We start from the raw sequence: 22,739 nt of genomic DNA on the forward strand, positions 1-22,739 counted from the left end.
GATTACTTAAGTGATCTCTAAAACATGATCCATCTACAAAGTAGTCAACATCTGCATCTGCAATAGGTGTGTACTCTAAGTCTGGTCGAAGTCTGGTAACAGCTAATGAGTTTGCTATACAGTCATGTGGTTGCCCTTCATGCACCATGGGAAACATGTCAGCCGGCTTTACTATAATCTTAATGTACAATTTGTCTGCTGAATGGAAAATTAAAGTATGCTCTGTGGCTTTCCACTCACCTTTTCCTGCTTTTTTCATCATTTGTTCTTAGTCTTTTGACTCCCATCCATTGTTCACATAAAGGGTTACATGTGGAACTGAATTTGGGACCTGAAACCATTTGTCAATGAAATCACAGTTATCAACTGGCTATATGCTGTGACACCAAAAGGACTTTTTGTCCTTTGGTGCCATTTAATGACTTTTCCATTTCAGTATCACCCTAGAAACTCTAGGGCTATTTGTGGTGTACACTAACCTAATATGTTCAAATCCCATCTGTGCTAACGATTGATAATTCCAATAATACAGAACTAAAAAATAGAGTATATGAGGTTGAGATCTAGACTTATTTAACTAACTTTTATTCAAAACAATCTATTGAATTTATGGGGGTTTTTTTACTGTGTACAACAATACTGTTTAGTTTAAATGGTAGAAGTGCATACGACTCACTCTTTTCCACCCTTTTTCCCTTATTAACATATATTGTGTTACTCTTAGCCACCTGTACCACACTCAAAAAAAATTACTCAGGGCCTTCATAGATATGACCCATTTAAATTTTGTTCACTTTCTTTAAATACAGAGGCCTCTCAAAAAATTAGGATATTGTGGAAAAGTTTTTTTTTTCTGTAATTTAATTCAAAAAGTGGAACTTTCATATATTCTACATTCAGTACACATAAAATGAAATATTTAAAGCCTTTTTTTTTTGTTTTAATCTTGATGATTACGGCTTACAGCTCATGGAAATAAAAAATTCAGTATCTCAAAATATTATAATAAAGAATTTATAATACAGAAATGTGGACCATCTGAAAAGTATGTTAATTTATGCGCTTAGTACTTGGTCGGGGCTTTAATCCTTTTGCACTAATTACTGCATCAATGCGGCGTGGCATGGAGGCAATCAGCCTGTGGCACTGCTGAGGTGTTATGGAAGCCCAGGTTGCTTTGATAGCGGCCTTCAGCTCAGCTTTATTATTGGGTCTGGTGTCTCTCATAGATTCTCTATGGGGTTCAGGTCAGGCGAATTGGCTGGCCAATCAAGCACAGTAATACCATGCTCAGCAAACCAGTTACTAGTAGTTTTGTCACTGTGGACAGGTGCCAAGTCCTGCTGAAAAAGGAAGTCAGTATAAAGCTTGTCAGCTCTAAAATCTCCCGGTAGGCGCTGCATTGACTCTTGACTTTAGAAAACACAGTGGACCAACACCAGCAGATGACATGGCACCCCAAATCATCACTGACTGTGGAAATTTCACATTGGACTTCAAGCAGCTTGGATTCTGTGCCTCTCCACTTTTCCTCCAGACTCTGGGACCTTGATTTCCAAATAAAATGCAAAATTTACTTTCATCTTCCCCGTGATTGTGGTTGTGTGTACTGAACCAAACTGAGAGATTAAAGGCTCAGGAAACCTTTGCATGTGTTTTGAGTTAATTAGCTCATTAGAACTCATATCAGGTCAACATTTTTGTATTATAAATTCTTTATTCTTATATTTTGAGATACTGTATTTTTGATTTCCATGAGCTGTAAGCCGTAATCATCATGATGATAATCATTATCTAACCCTAACTTTAACCCCAGAATATACTTTTATATTATAACTTTTCCACGATATTCTAATTTTTTTAGATGTACCTGTACAATCTAATTGGGAGTAATACATATGTATATTTAACTAGTCTAATATAAAATGTACTATCTATGAGATTTATTTCAAGTTAGTTTAATTTGGGGAGCGCCATTTACTACAAGTATTAAACCAATTACCAACTCAATTATGTTTCATTGCATGTATCAGTTTTTTATGAGTTGGGGCAATACATATTTATTGGCTGGAAATCCTGCCCTCAATTAAATTGTGTTCACCCAGTGAGTTATTTTTGAGTGCAGTTATCTGCTCTTCTGAGTCGGCTAATGCACTCTGCTGCACACTCAGTGTGTTTTTTTAATGTTTCCCTTATCAGACCTTCAGCCCAATGTTCAATATAAGGTATGCTATACGGAACTTCTCCTACTATTGGTAGGATAAAAATAGGTTTAAATGGATCCCCTCCCTTATATACGACATATAATTTCATATAAAGTAAATTAAGTCAAGCTCCTCTAAGAGCATGTCCCTTTTGGGAGCATCAACACAAACTGATGTACTGGGCTTATTACTTCATTATTTTACTACCGCACGAACTTTAGCTCTAATTACCACTACACCAAAAGGATGTGTAAATTCTCTATGTGAGGTCAAATGACCAAGTATTCTATAATCTGGGCTAAGACCTCCTTGTATGAAAAATATTAAACAAAGATGTTAACTGCTCTTCTTTAGTTGATCTAGGTTTTGTTTCTTTTTATCTCTGTGCTTACGAGGCATGAAAAGAAAAACTCTTTATTATCACTTAATTTATGGGATATAGGTGAAAGGTCCAATGGACTCCCTTCTCAACGCTCTGAAAGCCTGCTTCATTAATTTCTCAACAAAGGCTTAGTCTCCCTTTCTGGATCACAACGACGACAACCAGGAGAATGACCAAACAATCTGTTCTAGTATTACTCACAGGAATAACACTTTTCCAGCTTTCCATAAATCATTTTCACTTTTATCTAAAACGCATTCAAACTTTAATTCCTCATTCGCATATACACACACACTCACATGCACTCATCAAGATGCACACAGACACACACAGGAGCATGCACACATGCTCACACCAGCGTCTCTCTCTCTTTCTCTTTTTATCACAGACTCAAGGTCACACAAAGAGGCACACACACACACACACACACACACACACACACACACACCAGCATCTCTCTCTCTCCATTCCACACACACACACACACACACAGGCACGCACACACAGGCACAGATAAGGACACACACACAGGCACAGATAAGGACACACACACACACACTTGCTCATGCAACATTTACACTGTCTCCAAAACTAATTTTTTAGAGCTCATCAATCACACTTTGTCCCCTTATGTATGGAGCTCATTCACATTTATACTGTCTCCAAAAGTAATTTTTGGAGCTCATCATTCGCACTTTCTCTCGTTATGTAGGGAACTAAACACTAAAGAATCCCTATGTTAGGCTCCAGATAAGTCGCTCCCCACCAAGTGGAACCAGGATTAAGGACATTACTTTATTATTTAGCCAGAAATTATCAAAATAAGAAAAAGAGATTTTTTCCTCCCATGAAATTCGGTGTTGTCCATAAACGCTGCAACGTGGTTCCATCTATATTAGTGATGTGCTATTCATAAATGATTTGATAATTTTGAACAAATCTTTAATATGACACAAAAACAACAAGTTGTCTCATTTTTGAACGAGTTCGTTCATTTTTGACCGTGCACCGCTCCATAGACAGTGCACCATGCAATACTGGAAACAGAAACAATTAGTTCATCTCTTGAGGGTTCGGGTTCGAGTTGTTCGTTCTTCCAGTGACCGCCCCATAGGCAATGCACCATGCAGTACCCGAAACAGAAATGATTATTTCATCTCTCGAGTGTTCGGGCACGAGTCGTTCGTTCATCACGTTACAGCCACACTGCATGCAGTCAATGGGGCGGTCACGGAATGAACGAATGACTCGAACGCAAAAAATTATTTCTGCTTCCGGGGAACAGACGTGACTGACGTGACGTGACTCGGATCGGGATGTGAGATGAACTAACAGACCGCAAAACCTGAAGACCCAGCTAAGCTATTAATTAATCATTTCTGTTCATTTGGCCTTGGCTGCATTAGCCTATGGCTTAGTTTTTGCGTAAGTACTATATGTGTGGGGGAATTTAACATGTAAAAATTTAATTATATTCTGCTGAAATGAACGAAATGAATCTCGTAAAAAGATTCGTTCATATTGCTGAACGAGATTCAAAGAACCGAGTGAGTAAAATGAACCGAACTTCCCATCACTACTCTATATTGGTATGCATGAAGTGGGCGTGGTTAACTCGTCGCCCCGCCCATACGCATAGTGGTCCCACTCTGCCTTCGTATTTACGTCCCTGGCGTCAAATGGTTGTATTGCTAACCGTTTTATTGCTCGTTGTATTTTAGAAACGGCGCTGTGCTCATTACTTTTGTAAATACATGTCCATACCCTCGTTAAACCTGACCAGGCTTTGCAGAAACTGTCGAGCAGACAGCAGGGATGCTTGCGCTTCTGCGAGGATGTGTCATGAAGGACTGCCGGTGCTGGGATGCGGCCAGCAGCAAAAACTACGAGGAGCTGTTTGAAAAACTAGACGCCAATAATGATGGGAAAGTTGACGTGGCGGAGCTTCGGGCAGGTCTCATAGCGATGGGGATAGCCTTACGTACTGGAGAAGCTCAGGTAGATAAAAAAAATAATAATAAATAACACCCAAAATGCATTACCGCCTGAGCCGCTGTAATCCTAGCTGTGATAACCAACCTCCCGCTAGAATATAGTGTGATGCTGCCTTCACGTGCTCCTCGGATGTACGCAGATGCGTTGAAGTGCATAGCTAATATATATAATATCACGGTATCTGCCTATCATTCAGTGTTTTATAATAGAAAAAAAAACAAAACTGCGTACTATTCACATTTAAAACGACTAATATATCAAAAGTCGGGAACGTTTGTGCAGCTTTGGAATCGTGAAGACACCATGATTTTATGCTTCGTGTGACCTAGATGATCATATTCTCAATTTTATTCTTAAATCTGCTGCAAACCGCATGAGTCTACCATCGTCCGCAGAGCCTGCTACCGTTTGATGGGTGGTTTAATGGATTCCAGTCTTTCCATCTCCATAAAATGCCCACTGTATATAGAAACCATTTTGGCTTAGTATGCGGTTGTGGATGCGTATGCGGGTGGGCGTGGTCAGAGATTCCTCCCTCCCACCAGTAGGACATAAAACTGTCAGTCAAGGTTTTGATAAATATTTTGGTGTGCAAAGATATTTTTAGTAGTATTTATTAATAAAACAAACACTATGTTTTCCTTTGTTCATATTAAAAATATGTTATATATTAATTATTATTATAAAATCGATTTTACTTCATTTTATGCAGGGTGCATTTTTAAAACCTCATTCAAGCCATACCTGTTAATGATAGATTAATCCCAAAAGCCTGCATTCTTGACATATAGTAAACTGTGTAGGGTGTAGAAACCATAATTTCATACCTTAGTGCACTTGAATGTAATAATTAATAGTGAGAATTTTTGTTTATTGATCAGTGGTAACTTTGTGTAATGTATGCACAGATAAGTGAATGTTTTACATTCTCAAAGTTAATAATCAATGCAGTAAACATATTTAAGAGCACAAGCATACATTGGCTTGCATAAGTATTCACAACCCATGAACTTTTCCACATTTTACGCCTTTAGAACCTGCAACTGCAATTGACTGAATTGGGATTATATGTCATGAATCTACACAAAAGAGCACATAGCCCATAATATTGGCTGTAAAAAAAAATGCAATTAAAAAAATGTGATTGCATAAGTATTCACACTGTTGGTGTGAAACCCCTAAATTATTCAAATAATTAGTCACGGGCAGGTCAGCCTCAACTCTTAATTAACTGAATGGAGTCCACCTGTGTGCACGTGATGTCACTATAAATACTCCTGGTCCTGGAGGTTGGAGAACATACATAAACAAACAGCATCATGAAGACCAAGGATCTATCAAAACAGTCTGAAACTAAGTTCTAAAACTTTCCATCATGGTTTGGTTATAAAATAATTATCCCAATTTGTGAACATACAGCAGAACACAATTCAATCCATTATTTTTTTTTTTTTTTAAAAAAAGGAAAACATATGACACAACCAAACTTTGCCTAGAGAAGACTGTCTATCAAACTCAGTAATTATGTAAAGAGGGGATTACTCAGAAGCAACCAATAGGCCAAGAGTAACTCTCTACCCACTACTACCACCATCAAGCTTCACTGTGGGAATGTTGTTTTCAGGGTGATGTTGGATTTACACCCAATTTTACCCAATACGTTGGGTATTGCTTTTCACCAAGGCCAAAAAAAGTTCCATTTTGGTGTATTCAGAGCAATAAAGCTTCTGTAATTTAAAAAAAAAAATAAAATTAACCATGTTTGTCTCCAACATGTCTAAAAAAGATCCCATATGGCTTGCACTCTTCCATAAAGCCCAGCTTTGTGGACTGTCTGGATTATGGTTGTCCTATGAACAGCTTCTCCCATCTGAGATGTGGATCTTTCTTCAGAGTTACCCTTGGCGTTATGTGGCTTCTCTCACTAATGCCTTTGCAGTAGGGCTAGTAGGGCCTATTGGTACTGGCCTTGCTCCCTGCACTGCCTGTTGGAAAAATATTGTTTCAGCTCTTAGCCTGCTGTTTGCTAGGCTATACAAGATATTCTGTTTAGTGTCTAACAATATCTAGGCATTTTAGAACCATGTTTAATCGATCATGGCTGTTTTAAAGTGTTTCCAATGGCATATAAGGCCAGTTATGATTTTATGTCCCATGCTTGACAACTGTCCTTCACCCAGTGTGTGGCTTTAACCATCTGCATGTCTTGACAGAAAATAGTGGCCACCGGTGACAAGAACAGGGACGGTGTGCTTGACTTCCCAGAGTTTGCCAGATATCTCAAAGAGCACGAGAAGAAACTGTGGCTCACGTTCAAGAGCTTGGACAAGAATAATGATGGTAATAGGTTTGACATTGCTCATGCTTACAGTAATGCTAAATAATGCATGGTCATAATAGAGAGTTAATGCAGCACCTTGGTGTCATCGGAATGACACAAATCAAATTATATTATATATGCTCATTGTTGCCTATTTACTGACCAATGAATTGGTAATAAAATACACAGAAACTTGGTACAGTACAAATGACATCAGACTGCAACCACACAGTATCTGTGTTTACAAACAATAATATAACAGATAGATGAAGTCATAGTTGGATTAGGCCCATGTGTTTATTGCTCTACAGTGTTTTATTGCATTAGGCCCTGCAACTCTTAATTAGAGTGCATTACTGAAGGGTTTGGAGCTGGTGTAATTCTCTTTATCTGCCGTAAGGTCGACTGGATGCCTGTGAAATCAAACAGTCTCTGGCTGAACTGGGAATGGATATATCCACAGAGGCAGCACTGAAAATCCTACAGAGGTCAGATATTCAAGCTCTCTAGTATTGTAATAAATACGTGAAGATGTTACGTGTATTCTCTGGGAACACATTTAGTGGTCGGTTTTTTCTCTGCAAAATGAGAACAAAATGAAAACCCTGGCTGTATAGTGTTTTAAACATATAATAAACAAAGCCTTTCTATTTTTGCCAGTAAATGATGTTTATCATAGTAAAGTGCATTGTATATCTACATTGAGGGAAAAAAGTATTTGATCCCCTGCTGATTTTGTACGTTTGCTCACTGACAAAGAAATGATCATTCTACAATTTTAATGGTAGATTTATTTGAACAGTGAGAGACAGAATAACAACAAGAAAATCCAGAAAAACGCATGTTAAAAATGTTATCAATTGATTTGCATTTTAATGAGGGGAAATAAGTATTTGACCCCTCTGCAAAAAATGACTTAGTACTTGGTGGCAAAACCCTTGTTGGCAATCACAGAGGTCAGACATTTCTTGTAGTTGGCCACCAGGTTTGCACACATCTCAGGAGGGATTTTGTCCCCCTCCTCTTTGCAGATCTTCTCAAAGTCATTAAGGTTTCGAGGCTGACGTTTGGCAACTCGAACCTTCAGCTCCCTCCACAGATTTTCTATGGGATTAAGGTCTGGAGACTGGCTAGGCCACTCCAGGACCTTAATATGCTTCTTCTTGAGCCACTCCTTTCTTGCCTTGGCCGTTTGTTTTGGGTCATTGTCATGCTGGAATACCCATCCACAACCCATTTTCAATGCACTGGCTGAGGGAAGGAGGTTCTCACGCAAGATTTGACGGTACATGGCCCCGTCCATCGTCCCTTTGATGCGGTGAAATTGTCCTGTCCCCTTAGCAGAAAAACACCCCCAAAGCATAATGTTTCCACCTCCATGTTTGACGGTGGGGATGGTGTTCTTGGGGTCATAGGCAGCATTCCTCCTCCTCCAAACACGGCGAGTTGAGTTCATGCCAAAGAGCTCCATTTTGGTCTCATCTGACCACAACACTTTCACCCAGTTGTCCTCTGAATCATTCAGAAGTTCATTGGCAAACTTCAGATGGGCATGTATATGTGCTTTCTTGAGCAGGGGATCTTGCGGGCGCTGCAGGATTTCAGTCCTTCACGGTGTAGTGTGTTACCAATTGTTTTCTTGGTGACTATGGTCCCAGCTGCCTTGAGATCATTGACAAGATCCTCCCGTGTAGTTCTGGGCTGATTCCTCACTGTTCTCATGATCATTGCAACTCCACGAGGTGAGATCTTGCATGGAGCCCTAGGCTGAGGGAGATTGACAGTTCTTTTGTGTTTCTTCCATTTGCGAATAATCGCACCAACTGTTGTCACCTTCTCACCAAGCTGCTTGGCAATGGTCTTGTAGCCCATTCCAGACTTGTGTAGGTCTACAATCTTGTCCCTGACATCCTTGGAGAGCTCTTTGGTCTTGGCCATGGTGGAGAGTTTGGAATCTGATTGATTGATTGCTTCTGTGGACAGGTGTCTTTTATACAGGTAACGAGCTGAGATTAGGAGCACTCCCTTTAAGAGTGTGCTCCTAATCTCAGCTCGTTACCTGTATAAAAGACACCTGGGAGCCAGAAATCTTTCTGATTGAGAGGGGGTCAAATACTTATTTCCCTCATTAAAATGCAAAACAATTTATAACATTTTTTACATGCGTTTTTCTGGATTTTCTTGTTGTTATTCTGTCTCTCACTGTTCAAATAAATCTACCATTAAAATTATAGACTGATCATTTCTTTGTCAGTGGGCAAACATACAAAATCAGCAGGGGATCAAATACTTTTTTCCCTCACTGTATATTATATAGAAGGCACACTTTATGCCATATTGATGTGCTTTCATCACATAACTATAGGGGTGCAAGATGGTAAAAATGGCATGATGTTACTTGAAGCAACATTCCCTCGTAATAAAAAGGTTTCCTTAAGGGTTCTTCGGATAGTTTAGAGCATTCTTTGTTATCTAAAAGAGTTTACTTGACCTCCCCTTTGAAATGGAAGCACTCTTTGGTAGGGTTATTCATAGCGCATGTATTTGTTTACAAAACAATACACTTTTAATGATTCTAGATTACATTTTTTTTCTAGGCATGTTTAACAAAATGCCAAAAACTGTGATGCTGAATTTGAGATGAAGCTAAGAAAACAAAGAGTTACATGATATTTAACAGGAAAAAGAAGTTACAAAGAACCATTCAGTGCAAAATTTGATTTAACATCCAATTAGTCAGTAAGTAACAATGAATTTATTAAAGTAATTTTGTAACCACAATACTCTGCAAAGTAAATCTGGTGCAGTTTATCACAATATCAATATTATCATCATATCACGCAACCCATTATAACTACATTATAATTATGTGTGTAAATTACAAGTTACTGCTGTGTTGTTATATTGTACCTCCATAATTGCATGGGTATCTTAATTGATTAGTATGTTTAACACTGCAAATCTAAAAATGGCCATGCATAACGCTGATATTTTGCCCATCAAATAGTTGCCCTATACACACACCCAAAATACACAATCTTATTATTCAGTCCCTCCAGGATTTTGTGATTTTACGATTGCAGAAATTACAGTAGATTTTCCACAGATTTTGGCCAAGACGTGTCATGTGACGTCGTCACAACGCGCGTTCAGCCAAAGCTGAATCTTCGATTCACGTGCGCTGAACATGTGTACTACTAAAAGGCCTCATTTACCAAAAAGCATCACTGTGAAAGACAAAACAATTTCATGCAATTGCAATTTCACTAATCCAAGAAGTTTTCTGCAAAAAAAGCACAAAAAACTCTGCACTTTGCATTGCACATTTTAAAAAATTCTGCAAACTCAAGCATTTTTGGCAGCAACAATCACAAAGAAACTCTGTGAAATCCTGTACAGACTGATTATTTAAATAAAGGTGAAACAATACAGTACATGGCATCTGTATATAACATCCATTAGATGGGTGGATGCAAGTAATCAGTTAATGGTCTATATGTGTAACTTTCTAGCTCTTCATTAATCAAGTATCTGATACACTAAAGATCTCCAGTGTACTATTACACTAGCTTTTGATTATTTAGGTGTCTTAGAACAGTGAAAATACTAAAACTACACAAAGCAGTCTTCACGAATCACGTGTGTTGCGAATCACGTTCTGGATCCAGGCTCTTTCTTTGTTTGTTATATAGTAAATATTTGAGAATATGATCCTTATACGATTTGGATATGTTCTGCAGCATTGACATTGACGGCACCATGACCGTGGACTGGAACGAGTGGAAGGAGCACTTCATGTTCAAGCCTACAACTGACCTGGAAGAAATAATTAGATACTGGAAACACTCCTCGGTCAGATATTGTTCTAGTGCAAATTCACTTTCTGTGCTGTTGTAGTGTTAAAGTACACTGAAACAATTTTAATAGGGACCAGAGGAAAGTTGTTCGGTTGTAAGTGAAAGTTAAAAGTAACTGAATTGCTTTCAAGTGATTTATCTTCATTTAAAATGTTTTTTTTTTCTTTGTGTAGAGATTGTTATCGTTACGTTAATAGTATGAGCTGAAGCTGGTGCATCAGCAGCAGAAATAGCCCACTCAGCAATACTGGTAGATTTTACATAGACCATTTCTCTAGGCAATATCAATTTCTTGCTTGGTTTTATGGTGCTGTGTGCCACATCTTTAATAAGAAGTCTTTTTTTTTTTTTTTTTTTTTTTTTTTTTTTTTAAGTTATCACCTTTTTTCAGAATTATTTAGTTACTTGGCACCATAAATTCATTTATAGCATACATTTTCAAATGGAGCATGAAAAGAAGTGCTAATCAAATGACCTTTCCTGATATATTCATAGTATATAGTTTTACAATATGGACCATTTTTGTCGTACCATACAGTAGATCCTGCAAGTAGTAAAAGAATAGCACGAATAGCAATATCATGGGATCCTCCTTTCTTTTAATTTTCCATGATTGTATAACTATGACTCTGTTGTGTTGTCCCATATGCCACATTTTACTCCCACAGGATTTCGAGCATTGAGTATATGACAGCTAAAGGTTTTAAAAACTTGATTCACAATACTACCATGCACTAAATCTTACTAGTCTTTTAAGTTCAGGCATCCAATCCTTAAATAGTCTCCACCAACGCCTCCCCTTTTCCCTAAAAAGGTAACCCAAATGCCAGTTATCATATTATTAGCATTATACTCTATGCCTCTTCAAGTTAGCAGCTGGACATTGGTGATAATCATGTCAATTCCTATGAGTTCACCAATGAGGAGAAGATCTCCGGTGTTTGGTGGAGACAGCTAGTTGCCGGGGCAACAGCAGGGGCAGTTTCTCGAACAGGCACTGCACCTTTGGATAGAATAAAGGTTTTTATGCAGGTATGCACAGTTCAATTTTTTCATATGTAGTTTACATTATGCAGTTTTAATGTATCAAATCAAACTAAATGATAATGGATTTTCAGTATTTCCTGAACATGTACTTTCTGTATAGAAAATTAGCAAGATTGAACATTTTAATATTGCTTTTTTTTTATTCTTTTACCACTCACAATGTACAGAGTAGTCAAAAAAATAACACTGTAGGAGTTCATTCTAGAAGAGTACGGTAGATACCAATATATTGCTATGAGTCATGTCTTGGTGTTTCTTGTTTTAGGTTCATGCATCCATGTCAAACCAGATCAGTCTGGTGGGAGGGTTCAAACGGATGCTTAATGAAGGAGGAGTGGCATCTCTATGGAGGGGAAATGGCCTCAATGTGTTAAAAATGGCCCCTGAGACCGCTATCAAATTCATGGCCTATGAACAGGTTGGCTGTCTTTGACCCTGTATTTCCCAAGCACTACACTACCCAATTAAACTCCTTAGCTAATTACATAGTTCTTCATGAGATTAATTATCTGGGAATGGAAAAAAAAAAACTTTGTGAATTTTATCAATTTATATAATAATGCCTATTGGTACTTTGTATTACATTGTCTTCCAATTCAACTTTCTTTGTTTAAGTGGCCTTACTTTCTCTTCTTTCAGTGGCCAGTGGCTCATACCATTACTTCAATGTTTTTAAAATTATGCTAACTACCATTTGCAAATAACAATGTTTGCATCAGGTGTGTGTTCATGTTTTAATTCAGTATATGAAGTAAAAACATACCAGTGCTGTATTGTATAGACTGAATATGCCATCTAGACATCATAACAGTTTTGGTTCTATGACTGAGTGGAGGCTGCCAGGGCAGGTTCTTCCAAACTAGTGGTGTTGTCCCATTCACTTGTTTCCATGCTGAATACCAATAGCAATAAATCGTCATCTCAGGATCATAAGGTTTACCTTCGTGACTTTATGTGGGTAGACTATAAATGGTCCCCACAACTTGCCTCTGCCCATTCTCATCAACTCTTCTTTCTGTGAAAGTCAGGAATCATAGTCTTTGTGAGGTTCATAACACATCCTGATGGCGCATCTCCCCAGACAAAAAAATCACAAAAACACTCTGCTCTCATGGATATCAAGCAATTGCAAACAAAACACAGGTTTATCAAAAAAAAATCTTTGTTAAATATAGGTGTGCAACAATTATTGGCACCCTTTTAGTCAATACTTTGTCCAACCTCCCTTTGCTAGGATAACAGCTCTGAGTCTTCTCCTATAATGCCTGATGAGGTTGGAGAATAGATGGCAAGGGATCCGAATCCATTCCTCCATACAGAATCTCTCCAGATATTTCAAATTTCGAGGTCCATGCTGGTGGTCTCTCCTATTCAGTTCATCCCACAGGTTTTCTATGGGTTTCAAGTCAGGACACTGTTATAACTTTGACTTGAGCCCTCATTTGACACAAGGCTGCCTTGGGTATATTATCTTTTGCCAGATCAAGCTGCACAAACTGATTTGCACCAAGGCCAGTTCCCACTGTGGGGTCATAGTTTTGCATGAACATCAGAGATATTGTGCACCTCGGGGAAATTTTGACTACTTTCTGCACTCCCAGTGGCAAGCAATCTGTGTTTCCACCATTATGTGGACAGTGCTTCTATGTACCATCTTAGGGAGTTTTCCCTTGTCACCATCACCACCGGCTTGCTCAATATGGATTAATTCCTTGTTCCCTTGGTGGTTGATGTAAAACATGTAGTACTAGTATATGTGACCCAATTAGGGGTTTCTGAAAGGAACATAGATTTCATTTTGAGGAGGTTAATATGCTGACATTGAGACTCGTTTTTTTTTTTTACACCTTTCCCTCATCTTCAAGTTTTTCCATTCAGTTTTCATCCACAACATACCCAGTTTCAATACTGGATTTGCCAGTAATAGCATCACAGTTGGACAAAGAAAGTCTGCATATGGGTGATATATGGCCCTTCAATTTCATGACTACATCAATAACTGAGACACCTCTACCCTCTGTCAAGAAGACTTGCATATGAGATGAGTCTAGCTTCATGCCACTGAGCAGATTGAGAAGGATTTAAGTGACACTTGGTGACTGATTCTTAGTACTAGTGCATCCACATGCGAGGACATTTGTCTGGCTGAACACATGCTGTTGAGACAGTTTTGTCTGGCTCACATACACTTGAACACAGTGGGTGACATAGCTAAACGTTCGCCTGTGTGAAGTGGAGAAATTTCCTGTATCCCACAGCACCTGAAATGTGGAAATGTGAACTTTTCATATCAATAGTCGCAAATAATCATGTTTGTTCACCACTCACATTACATCTGATATGCATAGTAGTGGGATGGCTAGATATTTGCTAACAACTTGGTTTTTGGTTTTTTTGAGTCAGTTCAGTGAATGCAAGAGGCTCTGTAGTTAATCTGCTGTTCTCTTCACTGCTGTGCACAGCAGTAAGTGAGGCAGTATTCCCATAACCTGGGAGGCTTGCTTCCTGCGTCACTAACAGCATTATGCTGCAGTTTGGGCAGGGCTCTGTAAGTGCTTGTTGCACTTCATATTCTACATGTTCAGATCCCAAACAAATTAGGCATTGATCAAATCCAATTCCCTCTGGGTCTGGCAGAACAAACAACTCACCATCTTGCCCTGACATACAAAAGAGCTTCACAAGAAGTGCCCAAGCTATTACATGCTGACTGAAACAATAGCCCATTGTGTTCAGCAATACAGTCGATAATGGTGAAAATCGTAACATTAGCACAACCTTCTCCCATGGTAAGACTAACAAAAATTCACACTTTTAGAGTGCTATACTCAGCATCTTTAATCCACTTCCTCGACTAAATGCGAACGCAAAAGAGGATGAATGTGATGTAGTAGGGACCTTTTATAGGCTCAACTGGAGTCATGGGTACAAGGTAAAGCCTTTTCTATTGGTATTCAGCACGGAAATGAGCAAACGGCAATACCAGTTCAGAAGGAACCACTCTGTCCAGAACAAAAGGAAGTAGAACTGTGCTATGCACCATATTTTAAATAAGCAAGCCCGTTAAATAAGCCATAAAAGGTCGTCATGCTCCTAGGTGGCAGAATGAAGAAATATAAAACACAAAGTCTTATTCCTTTCAAACCAACTAAAATCCTGTCCAGCATGAATTTCAAACTAAGAATTCTGAACGTGGAGTAAGTTATGATTAACACTCTATCAGTTAAGTAAAATGTTGTATAATTATAACAGTAGCCGTATTTTTATATGAAAATCTTTGCCATATGTGGACACGGTTTATGTTAAATTGCTGTATTGAAGGTTTTGTATTTTCCATGATTACATGACTGAAAGACTATGAGCCAGGATCGTGGAATATCTTTATTCACTGTGCAATTGAACTTTTACGGCAACCACTTGTTTATTCTGTGTACCCTCCATCCGTGCTCATTGACAATAAATTTTCCTTTCAGTATAAGAAGTATCTGTCATCCGATGGTGATAAAATAGAGACGGCACAGAGATTTATGGCTGGTTCTTTAGCTGGTGCCACAGCACAGACTTCCATTTACCCTATGGAGGTGAGCATTTCAAATGTTTATTGATCTTCTGTACTTTTTCCACTTTGAGGCATACATCTCAGGATGTAATGACGTTGATGACCTCGTCAGTTAATTTATTTTTAGTTTCTTGAGCAATAACTATACCATAGTTTAGTTAGTAGTTTCCTAAAAGATCACATTGGACTCGGGCCTTCCTGAACTATATTCACTATTGTTCGCATAATTTCTGCACAGTAATCACAAATTAGTATGTAGAAATATAGAAATATATACTATTTTCTTTTTCACCAGGTAGTGAAGACTAGATTGACCCTGAGGAGTACCGGACAGTATTCCGGGATGATCGACTGTGCCAGGTCAATTCTGAAAAGAGAGGGCATCAAGGCTTTCTATAAAGGTTATGTCCCCAACATGCTGGGCATCATCCCTTACGCTGGCATCGACCTCGCTGTTTATGAGGTACAAGCTGTTACAGCCACACACTGATTGCCATTTTAGAGTGTATTAACTTTGAATACAGTAGGATTGTTATTTTATTCTTGGAACACTCTGATAATCGATTTCAGGATGTTATGTCCTGTACTTGTGCTGTTTGTTTATCATTTCAATTATATGCACTGAAGCAGAGTGTCGCCTCACACCTCCAGGGTCAGGGGTTCGATTCCCACCGTGGCCCTGTGTGTGTGGAGTTTGCATGTTCTCCACATGCTGTGGGGGTTTCCTCCGGGTACTCTGGTTTCCTCCCCCAGTCCAAAGACATGCATGGTAGGCTGATTGGCATGTCCAAAGTGTCCGTAGTGTATGAATGGGTGTGTGAATGTGTATGATTGTGTGCCCTGCGATGGATTGGCACCCTGTCCAGGGTGTACCCCGCCTTGTGCCCGATGCTCCCTGGTATAGGCTCCAGGTTCCCCGTGACCCTGAAGGAAGGATAAGCGGTATAGAAGATGGATGGATGGATGGATAAAGCAGTGTCACAGAACCCTGTAAGGTCTAATCTAGCCTGTAACATATTTAATTTCATGTTGACAAAATCGCTAAATTAAAGGTTTGTAGTAATAACAATTAAAATACAAGTATCTTTTAATTGACTTTTTTTTGCAAATGCTTCACTCCAGATGTGATTCAGATTGTAAAAAATATATATATTCTTTGCACTGTTTGTTTTCATAACTTTTTGAAAATAAATTTCAAGAATGCCATATTGTAATTGACAGGACTTGGGAGCATGCTGATGATCCAAATCCATGAGGTTTATTAACAATTCCAAAATGCAATCCAAAGTCAAAAAACAGTCAAGAGTCCAAGACAAACCTTCATTCAATGCAACAAGGTTAAAACTGTAATCCAAATAATAATCTAAATACACAGGCAAAGGTCAAGGGCACAGTAAAGCAAAAAAAAGTAAAAAAAAAAAAAAAAAAAACAAGTCCAAGAACTAGGTAGCTGGCAAGAATTCACAAAGAGCTAGACTTGGAAGCTTGCAGGAAGTTGTGAGTGTGGAAGAAAAGTCCTTAGGGGAGAGGGACCTCTGCTGGCATGGATGTGTAATGTCGTGGGTGTGTGTTACACACATCCTATTACGTTCACTACTTAGTGTCAGGTCAAGTATGAGGACATGGAAGCAAGTGCAGATAAACTTTAATAAAAAGAAATAAACACCAGAAATACCAAACACATGAGCTATGAATATGAAGCATAGAGGAAAACATAAACAAGACAACGAAACGAAAGCAAAGCATGACAAAAGCAAGACAAGCATGAGCGGTGCAAAACGTAACTTAATAATTAGTGCTGATGAACCAGAAGACGTGCTCTCGTGGTGCGCAATGACTACTGGGAAGTGAAGGCAAGCTCCAGATACTGTACACACGACAATTAGTATGTATGTCCCATTGACTAAGGCCACCTCTTTTAATTCTATAGCAGTACAATGGTACAAATTAAATTCATGATGTCCAACATACCATATTTTAAACTCATGATATGATATACGAAACAATATTCTGGGAAACAGACATACACAACCTCATTCCCATGCTTGAGGTATGGAAAACATGACTACTATTTTTGACAGACTGGAGAACAAAATACAGAGATTGTATAGTAAAATACAGAGAAAAGACACACAAGCGAACAGAAGTTATAGGTTTGAACTCTGCAGTGCATTTAATAGGTGTACAAACCTCAGGTTTCCCCATGATATGATACGTTTTCGATTCTTAAGGCAATTCGATATTTGACAGTACCACTGAAGCTGCTATAATATGATATAATACAGTTTCAATTTATAAGCCATCGAATCATTATTGGATGACAGTACTGAATCTGCTATGATATGATACTTAGTCTTTAGTAGCCTCCATTCAATATGTGACAAACCTTGCTTATAATCTAGGGTAAATCTAACTTTAATTTGCAAATGATGTCAATGTAGAGAAGTACGTCAGTTACAGGCAAATGACCGTGATAGCCGATTTACACATTTGTTTAAAATATGAAATATGTTCTACACAAATCCTCAGATTATTACATTCATGGTATTTAATCTAGCTGTCAAGAGTTAGTAGGCTAGTCAGTCTTGCAGATGCATCAGCACGAGTCCATCGGTCTTGTCACACACGGAGCCATCTTTGTTGCAGATAGACACAAGCTAGCACAGCAGTGCACTGTGAGATTACGAAGAGGTTTTACTCTTTAACCTGGTACTCACTAACTATGATCTATTTTGTTTTTATTTTAATAATGCTTCTATAATACTGAAATGGCAGCATTTAATTATATCCTCAGAGTCACAAACAACACTATAACACTATTGATTACTACATTACTACTTATTATGTGGCTTAGGAAATTCCAAAATCATGCATCCTGTAGCTTTAAGCTTTTTTTAATTTACATATATTTATAATGTTCTTGCGTTCTGTCACTTCTAGAGCCTAAAGAATGCCTGGCTTGCACATTATGCCAGAGACACAGCCAACCCCGGTGTTCTGATCCTGCTTGGCTGTGGTACTGTCTCCAGCACATGTGGGCAGCTGGCCAGCTACCCTCTGGCCCTGGTACGCACTCGTATGCAGGCACAAGGTAGGTACTGTTTGCATTTAAAAGCCCCAAAGAGCTCAGAGAGCCACTCTTGAATGCTTGATGGACGACAGATGTGTCACCATGCTGTTTGTGCGTAAGGGAGAGCTGAAGAGAATACAGAGATGGCTGGCATTTTAGGAGGCATTTAGAGAGCTGGTACTTGCCAGTAAGCAAAGGGGCACATTGGTTACAAAAGTCCTTGATGGCTTAAGGGTTAGAAATAATTAAGCCTCATGTAGGACTGTGTTCACATTCGTGTATAGAAACCACGAGAACCAAGCACATTTTTTTGCAAAGTGCTTTTAGTAAATCCAATTCAATTCAATACAGCATTATAAAATAATGTGGTAATAATTGCATAATCTGTGTTGTGGTTTCAGCGTCACTCGAAAACTCGGAGCAGCCCTCTATGCGGTCACTGATTAAGAGCATTGTGGCGAAGGAAGGATTTTTCGGTCTCTATCGGGGGATCCTACCCAACTTCATGAAGGTCATTCCAGCCGTCAGCATCAGCTATGTAGTGTACGAGTACACAAAATCATCGCTGGGTATCTCAAAGTGAATGTCACTGGGCCGTGTTCCCAAATCGCAGCATAGGAGTGCTGTTCCTGGATCCATTTATCTTCTTAGACACAGGAAAAATGTATTAGTCATGTGGAGCAGCCACAATCTGGTCCCAGCTCAGCATTCCTGTGTTAAAAAGCTTCTTGAGTCCAGGCTGATGTTGTCGTTTTACAGTACTTTCCTTCATGAATGTATCGTCTGGACTAAACACCACTGAATTAGACTTTTCAAAGCCACAGTAGTGCATCGGTAGTGTCTTACATACAAGGATGAAGCAGTGGGATGGACTCATTTACTGTAGATTTAACTCCATGATTTAGTTATATGGGTATTTGTCGTTTGTTTATTTAAATTTGTAGCAATAGGAAAGGCCGGTCACTGCACTGAATAATATGGCGAATAAGATTGGCCTTATGACATGCTACGACCTCTTTATTGTGTGTCTAGGCACGTGAGTGCCTGATGTCTGTGAACATTGGTTTTATTTCTATTACATTATTTTTTATATTTTATTACACATTTATACAATGTAGACCCCAAAATACCACCACATAACCCACCAGATAACGCCAGTGCACCACTGAGAAAGGTACTAAAATGGGTAGTTAATCCAAATTATAAATAATGAAAAATCTGTTCCAAAATCTGTGCCCTTATTGACTTGCCCTCCCAAACTCCAAATGGGAGGAATTTCCATCGCCATCGTAAGGGCCTTGTTGGCCTTTTTACAGTCTGAGGGATTGAGTTAACCAGAATTTGTCCAGATGGCATCGCAGTCTGTGGTTTCAAAACAGCATAAATTGTGGATAAAGCTGTTTATAAATGTAAACAGAACCAATAAAATACAGGATATTTAAAAAAAAAACAACTATTGAAATCACCAAAGAACTTGCTTTCATTCTTTCACTAACTTGTTTTTTTAATTAGATTTTTCTAGTTAGCTAATCAGTTAGTACACTAGTGTAGTAGCAAGACAATGAAATCCAAGGATATTGCTTTGACATATCATATGAAAAAAAACACTTTGTTATACTTTTTTTCTGCAAGCGGTAAGTTGATGCAAATGTTTGAGTCACAAAGGGAAGTCAGTAGATGGTTGGAGCACATTGCTGCTGTGAGTGGTTAGTAAAATCATCTGTGACACAAACCACATGACTATGACCAAATACATAAAGGAATTTAATGTTTGCTAATCTAGAACATTTCGTTCTCTGAAGTATGTTTGCATATGCAAGTTAAACTAACCATTGGTGCATAAGGAGAATGACATTATAAATGCATCTCATAGGAACAATACTGCACGATTGTGTCCAGTGCTATCCGACATACGTTTGTCATTTTAATATACAGTTTATTAACAAGTTTTGAGACCAAGACAGAAGGCATGTTTTTCTACTATACTACATTTGTTTGTGTTTCTCAGTGTGAAATGTCTAGATAATGGGCCTTCTTTATCAATCTTTTAGTAAATCAGTAAATGTAAATGTTTTCACAGACCAAACTGAAACAAAGTTTCACAAACTCAGGAGCTTTCATAGGATATGAGCAAACAAACTGGATTGAATCACTACTACAATTCTTGAGTAAATACTCCTGATTTATGATTTACGAATAAATTCTTTCATACCCAGTTTAGTAAATGAGGCCCTTTATCTGGCAGTTTCGGGATATAAACTCCAAATTGATCTAGACTTGTATTCAAATATGTGACCTGAGACCGCTTTAGTTGTTAGCCATTATAGCACAAGTCTAATCTCAAGACTGATCTTATAATTTGCATTTTTAGCAAGGTGTTAACTACATTGCCCTCCACTAATATTGGCACCCTTGGTAAATGTGAGGAAAGATAGCTGTGAAAATTTGTCTTTATTGTTTAATCTTTTGATCTTTTGTTTAAAAAAAAATGCTTTTCTCTCATTAATCTTTGTTAAATATGTGTGCCACAGTTATTGGCATGCTTTTAGTCAATACTTTGTGCTACCTTCCTTTGCCAAGATAACAGCTCTAAATCTATGGGTTTTAAGTCAGGGGACTGGGATGGCCATGGCAGGACCTTGATTTTGTGGTCAGAAACCATTTTTGTGTTGATTTTGATGTATGTTTTGGATCATTGTCCTGCTAGAAGATCCAACCACAGCCCATTGGAAGCTTTCTGGCAGAGGCAGTCAGGTTTTCATTTAATATCTGTTGATATTTGATGGAGTCCATGATCCCATGTATCCTAACAAAATGTCCCCATGCATGAGGTACTTTTCCATATGGCTACTTCTCTGTGTGCCAAAACCACCTCTGGTGTTTATTGCCAAAAAGCTCTATTTTGGTTTCATCTGACCATAGAACCCGATCCCATTAGAAGTTCCAGTAGTGTCTGACAAACTGAAGATGCTTGAGTTTGTTTTTGGATGAGAGTTTTTTTCTTGGCTTTTTTCTTGAAACCCTTCCAAACAAATTGTGGTGATGTAGGTTAATTCAGATTGTAGTTTTGGAGACTTTCTGACCCCAAGACACAACTAATTTCTGCAATTCTCCAGCTGTGATCCTTGGAGATTTTTCGCCCACTCAAACCATCCTCTTCACAGTGCATTCAGACAATAGACATGTCCAATTCCAGGTTGATTCATAACATTACCAGTTGACTGGAACTCATTAATTATTGCCCTGATGGTGGAAATGGGCATTTTCAATGCTTTTGCTATTTTCTTATTACCACTTCCCATTCTGTGAAGCTCAACAACCTTTTGCCGCACATCACAGCTATATTCCTTGGTCTTACCCATTGTTATGAATGACTAAGGGAATTTGGCCTATGTGTTAGCTCATTTATACCCCTGTGAAACAGGAAGTCATGGTTGAACAATTTCTTGTTCTTAGTCACCCAAGTGTACAAAGAAAATGTAAAATATAATTGGGAATATACTTCAAATATAATTTTCTCACATGAATTCATAGGGGTGCCAATAATTGTTGCACACATATATTTAACAAAGATGTATATTTGTTTTATAAACCTGCATGAACATATAATACTACATAAGGTCTGGAAGCCATTATTTCTTCTTCTGTGTAGTGCAATTGTCTAGAGAACAGAGTCAACTGGGATTATGCCAGTGTTGTCATGGTAACAGGGCAACCTTAACTGGCCTTTGGACCTCCTTAAAGCTTGTGATGTTGACAGAACAAGTTTGCTTTTGTCAGCATTTCTTGTCCTGAAATCCAATAACAAAATTCTTTTTTCCCCTTTTTTCCTTTGATTCCCTTTTTTCTGTGATGTCATTTTTGCTAACAGCATAAAAGTCCTTGAAAGGACACAATTACATATATATTTCAGGCTCCATAAAAATGATGGCAAAGCTGTATTTTATTTATTTATTTTTTTTACCAAAACCAGTACACTAGTGCACTCCTGACCCAGTCCATGAGGGACTATGAATCATGTATATTAATAAGGCTGGGAATTAATAAGGAACCATTAAATGTGCCAGTGAAACATTACATATAAAAATAATCTACTCAAAATACTTAATTACACAATCACAGCTTATGATTTAAGGATTATGATTCCTCCAAGCTCAGCAGTATTGTAGCCAGTTATGCCTTGCTCCAATAAACAGCACTTCACTGTGTCATACTGTTACCAAGCAAACTACAAAATACTCTCATAGCTAGGATGCTTAATTGCATGTTTTTAACAGGAAAATCTTTCACTAATGGTCACCTGAC

At 38.3% G+C, this 22,739-nt stretch overlaps 1 protein-coding gene across 2 annotated transcripts; it reads left to right on the forward strand.

Annotated features, from left to right (window-relative positions):
- Positions 1 to 4,146: 4,146 nt before the first annotated feature.
- Positions 4,147 to 19,915, forward strand: LOC108280188 (calcium-binding mitochondrial carrier protein SCaMC-1). Of its 2 annotated transcripts, XM_017495010.3 has the most exons (10): positions 4,156 to 4,584; positions 6,795 to 6,921; positions 7,302 to 7,389; positions 10,642 to 10,753; positions 11,632 to 11,790; positions 12,071 to 12,223; positions 15,279 to 15,386; positions 15,660 to 15,827; positions 18,305 to 18,455; positions 18,836 to 19,915. In XM_017495010.3, the coding sequence occupies exons 1-10, from the start codon at positions 4,402 to 4,404 to the stop codon at positions 19,015 to 19,017; spliced, it is 1,431 nt and encodes a 476-aa protein (XP_017350499.1). In that variant the 5' UTR covers positions 4,156 to 4,401; the 3' UTR covers positions 19,018 to 19,915. The 2 variants fall into 2 exon arrangements, with proteins under 2 accessions (XP_053529694.1, XP_017350499.1); XM_053673719.1 differs by lacking the exons at positions 18,305 to 18,455; positions 18,836 to 19,915 and adding an exon at positions 16,016 to 16,318 and having other exon boundaries at positions 4,147 to 4,584.
- Positions 19,916 to 22,739: the final 2,824 nt, after the last annotated feature.

Source organism: Ictalurus punctatus, chromosome 20 (assembly GCF_001660625.3).
Source record: "Ictalurus punctatus breed USDA103 chromosome 20, Coco_2.0, whole genome shotgun sequence".
Taxonomy (NCBI): domain Eukaryota; kingdom Metazoa; phylum Chordata; class Actinopteri; order Siluriformes; family Ictaluridae; genus Ictalurus; species Ictalurus punctatus.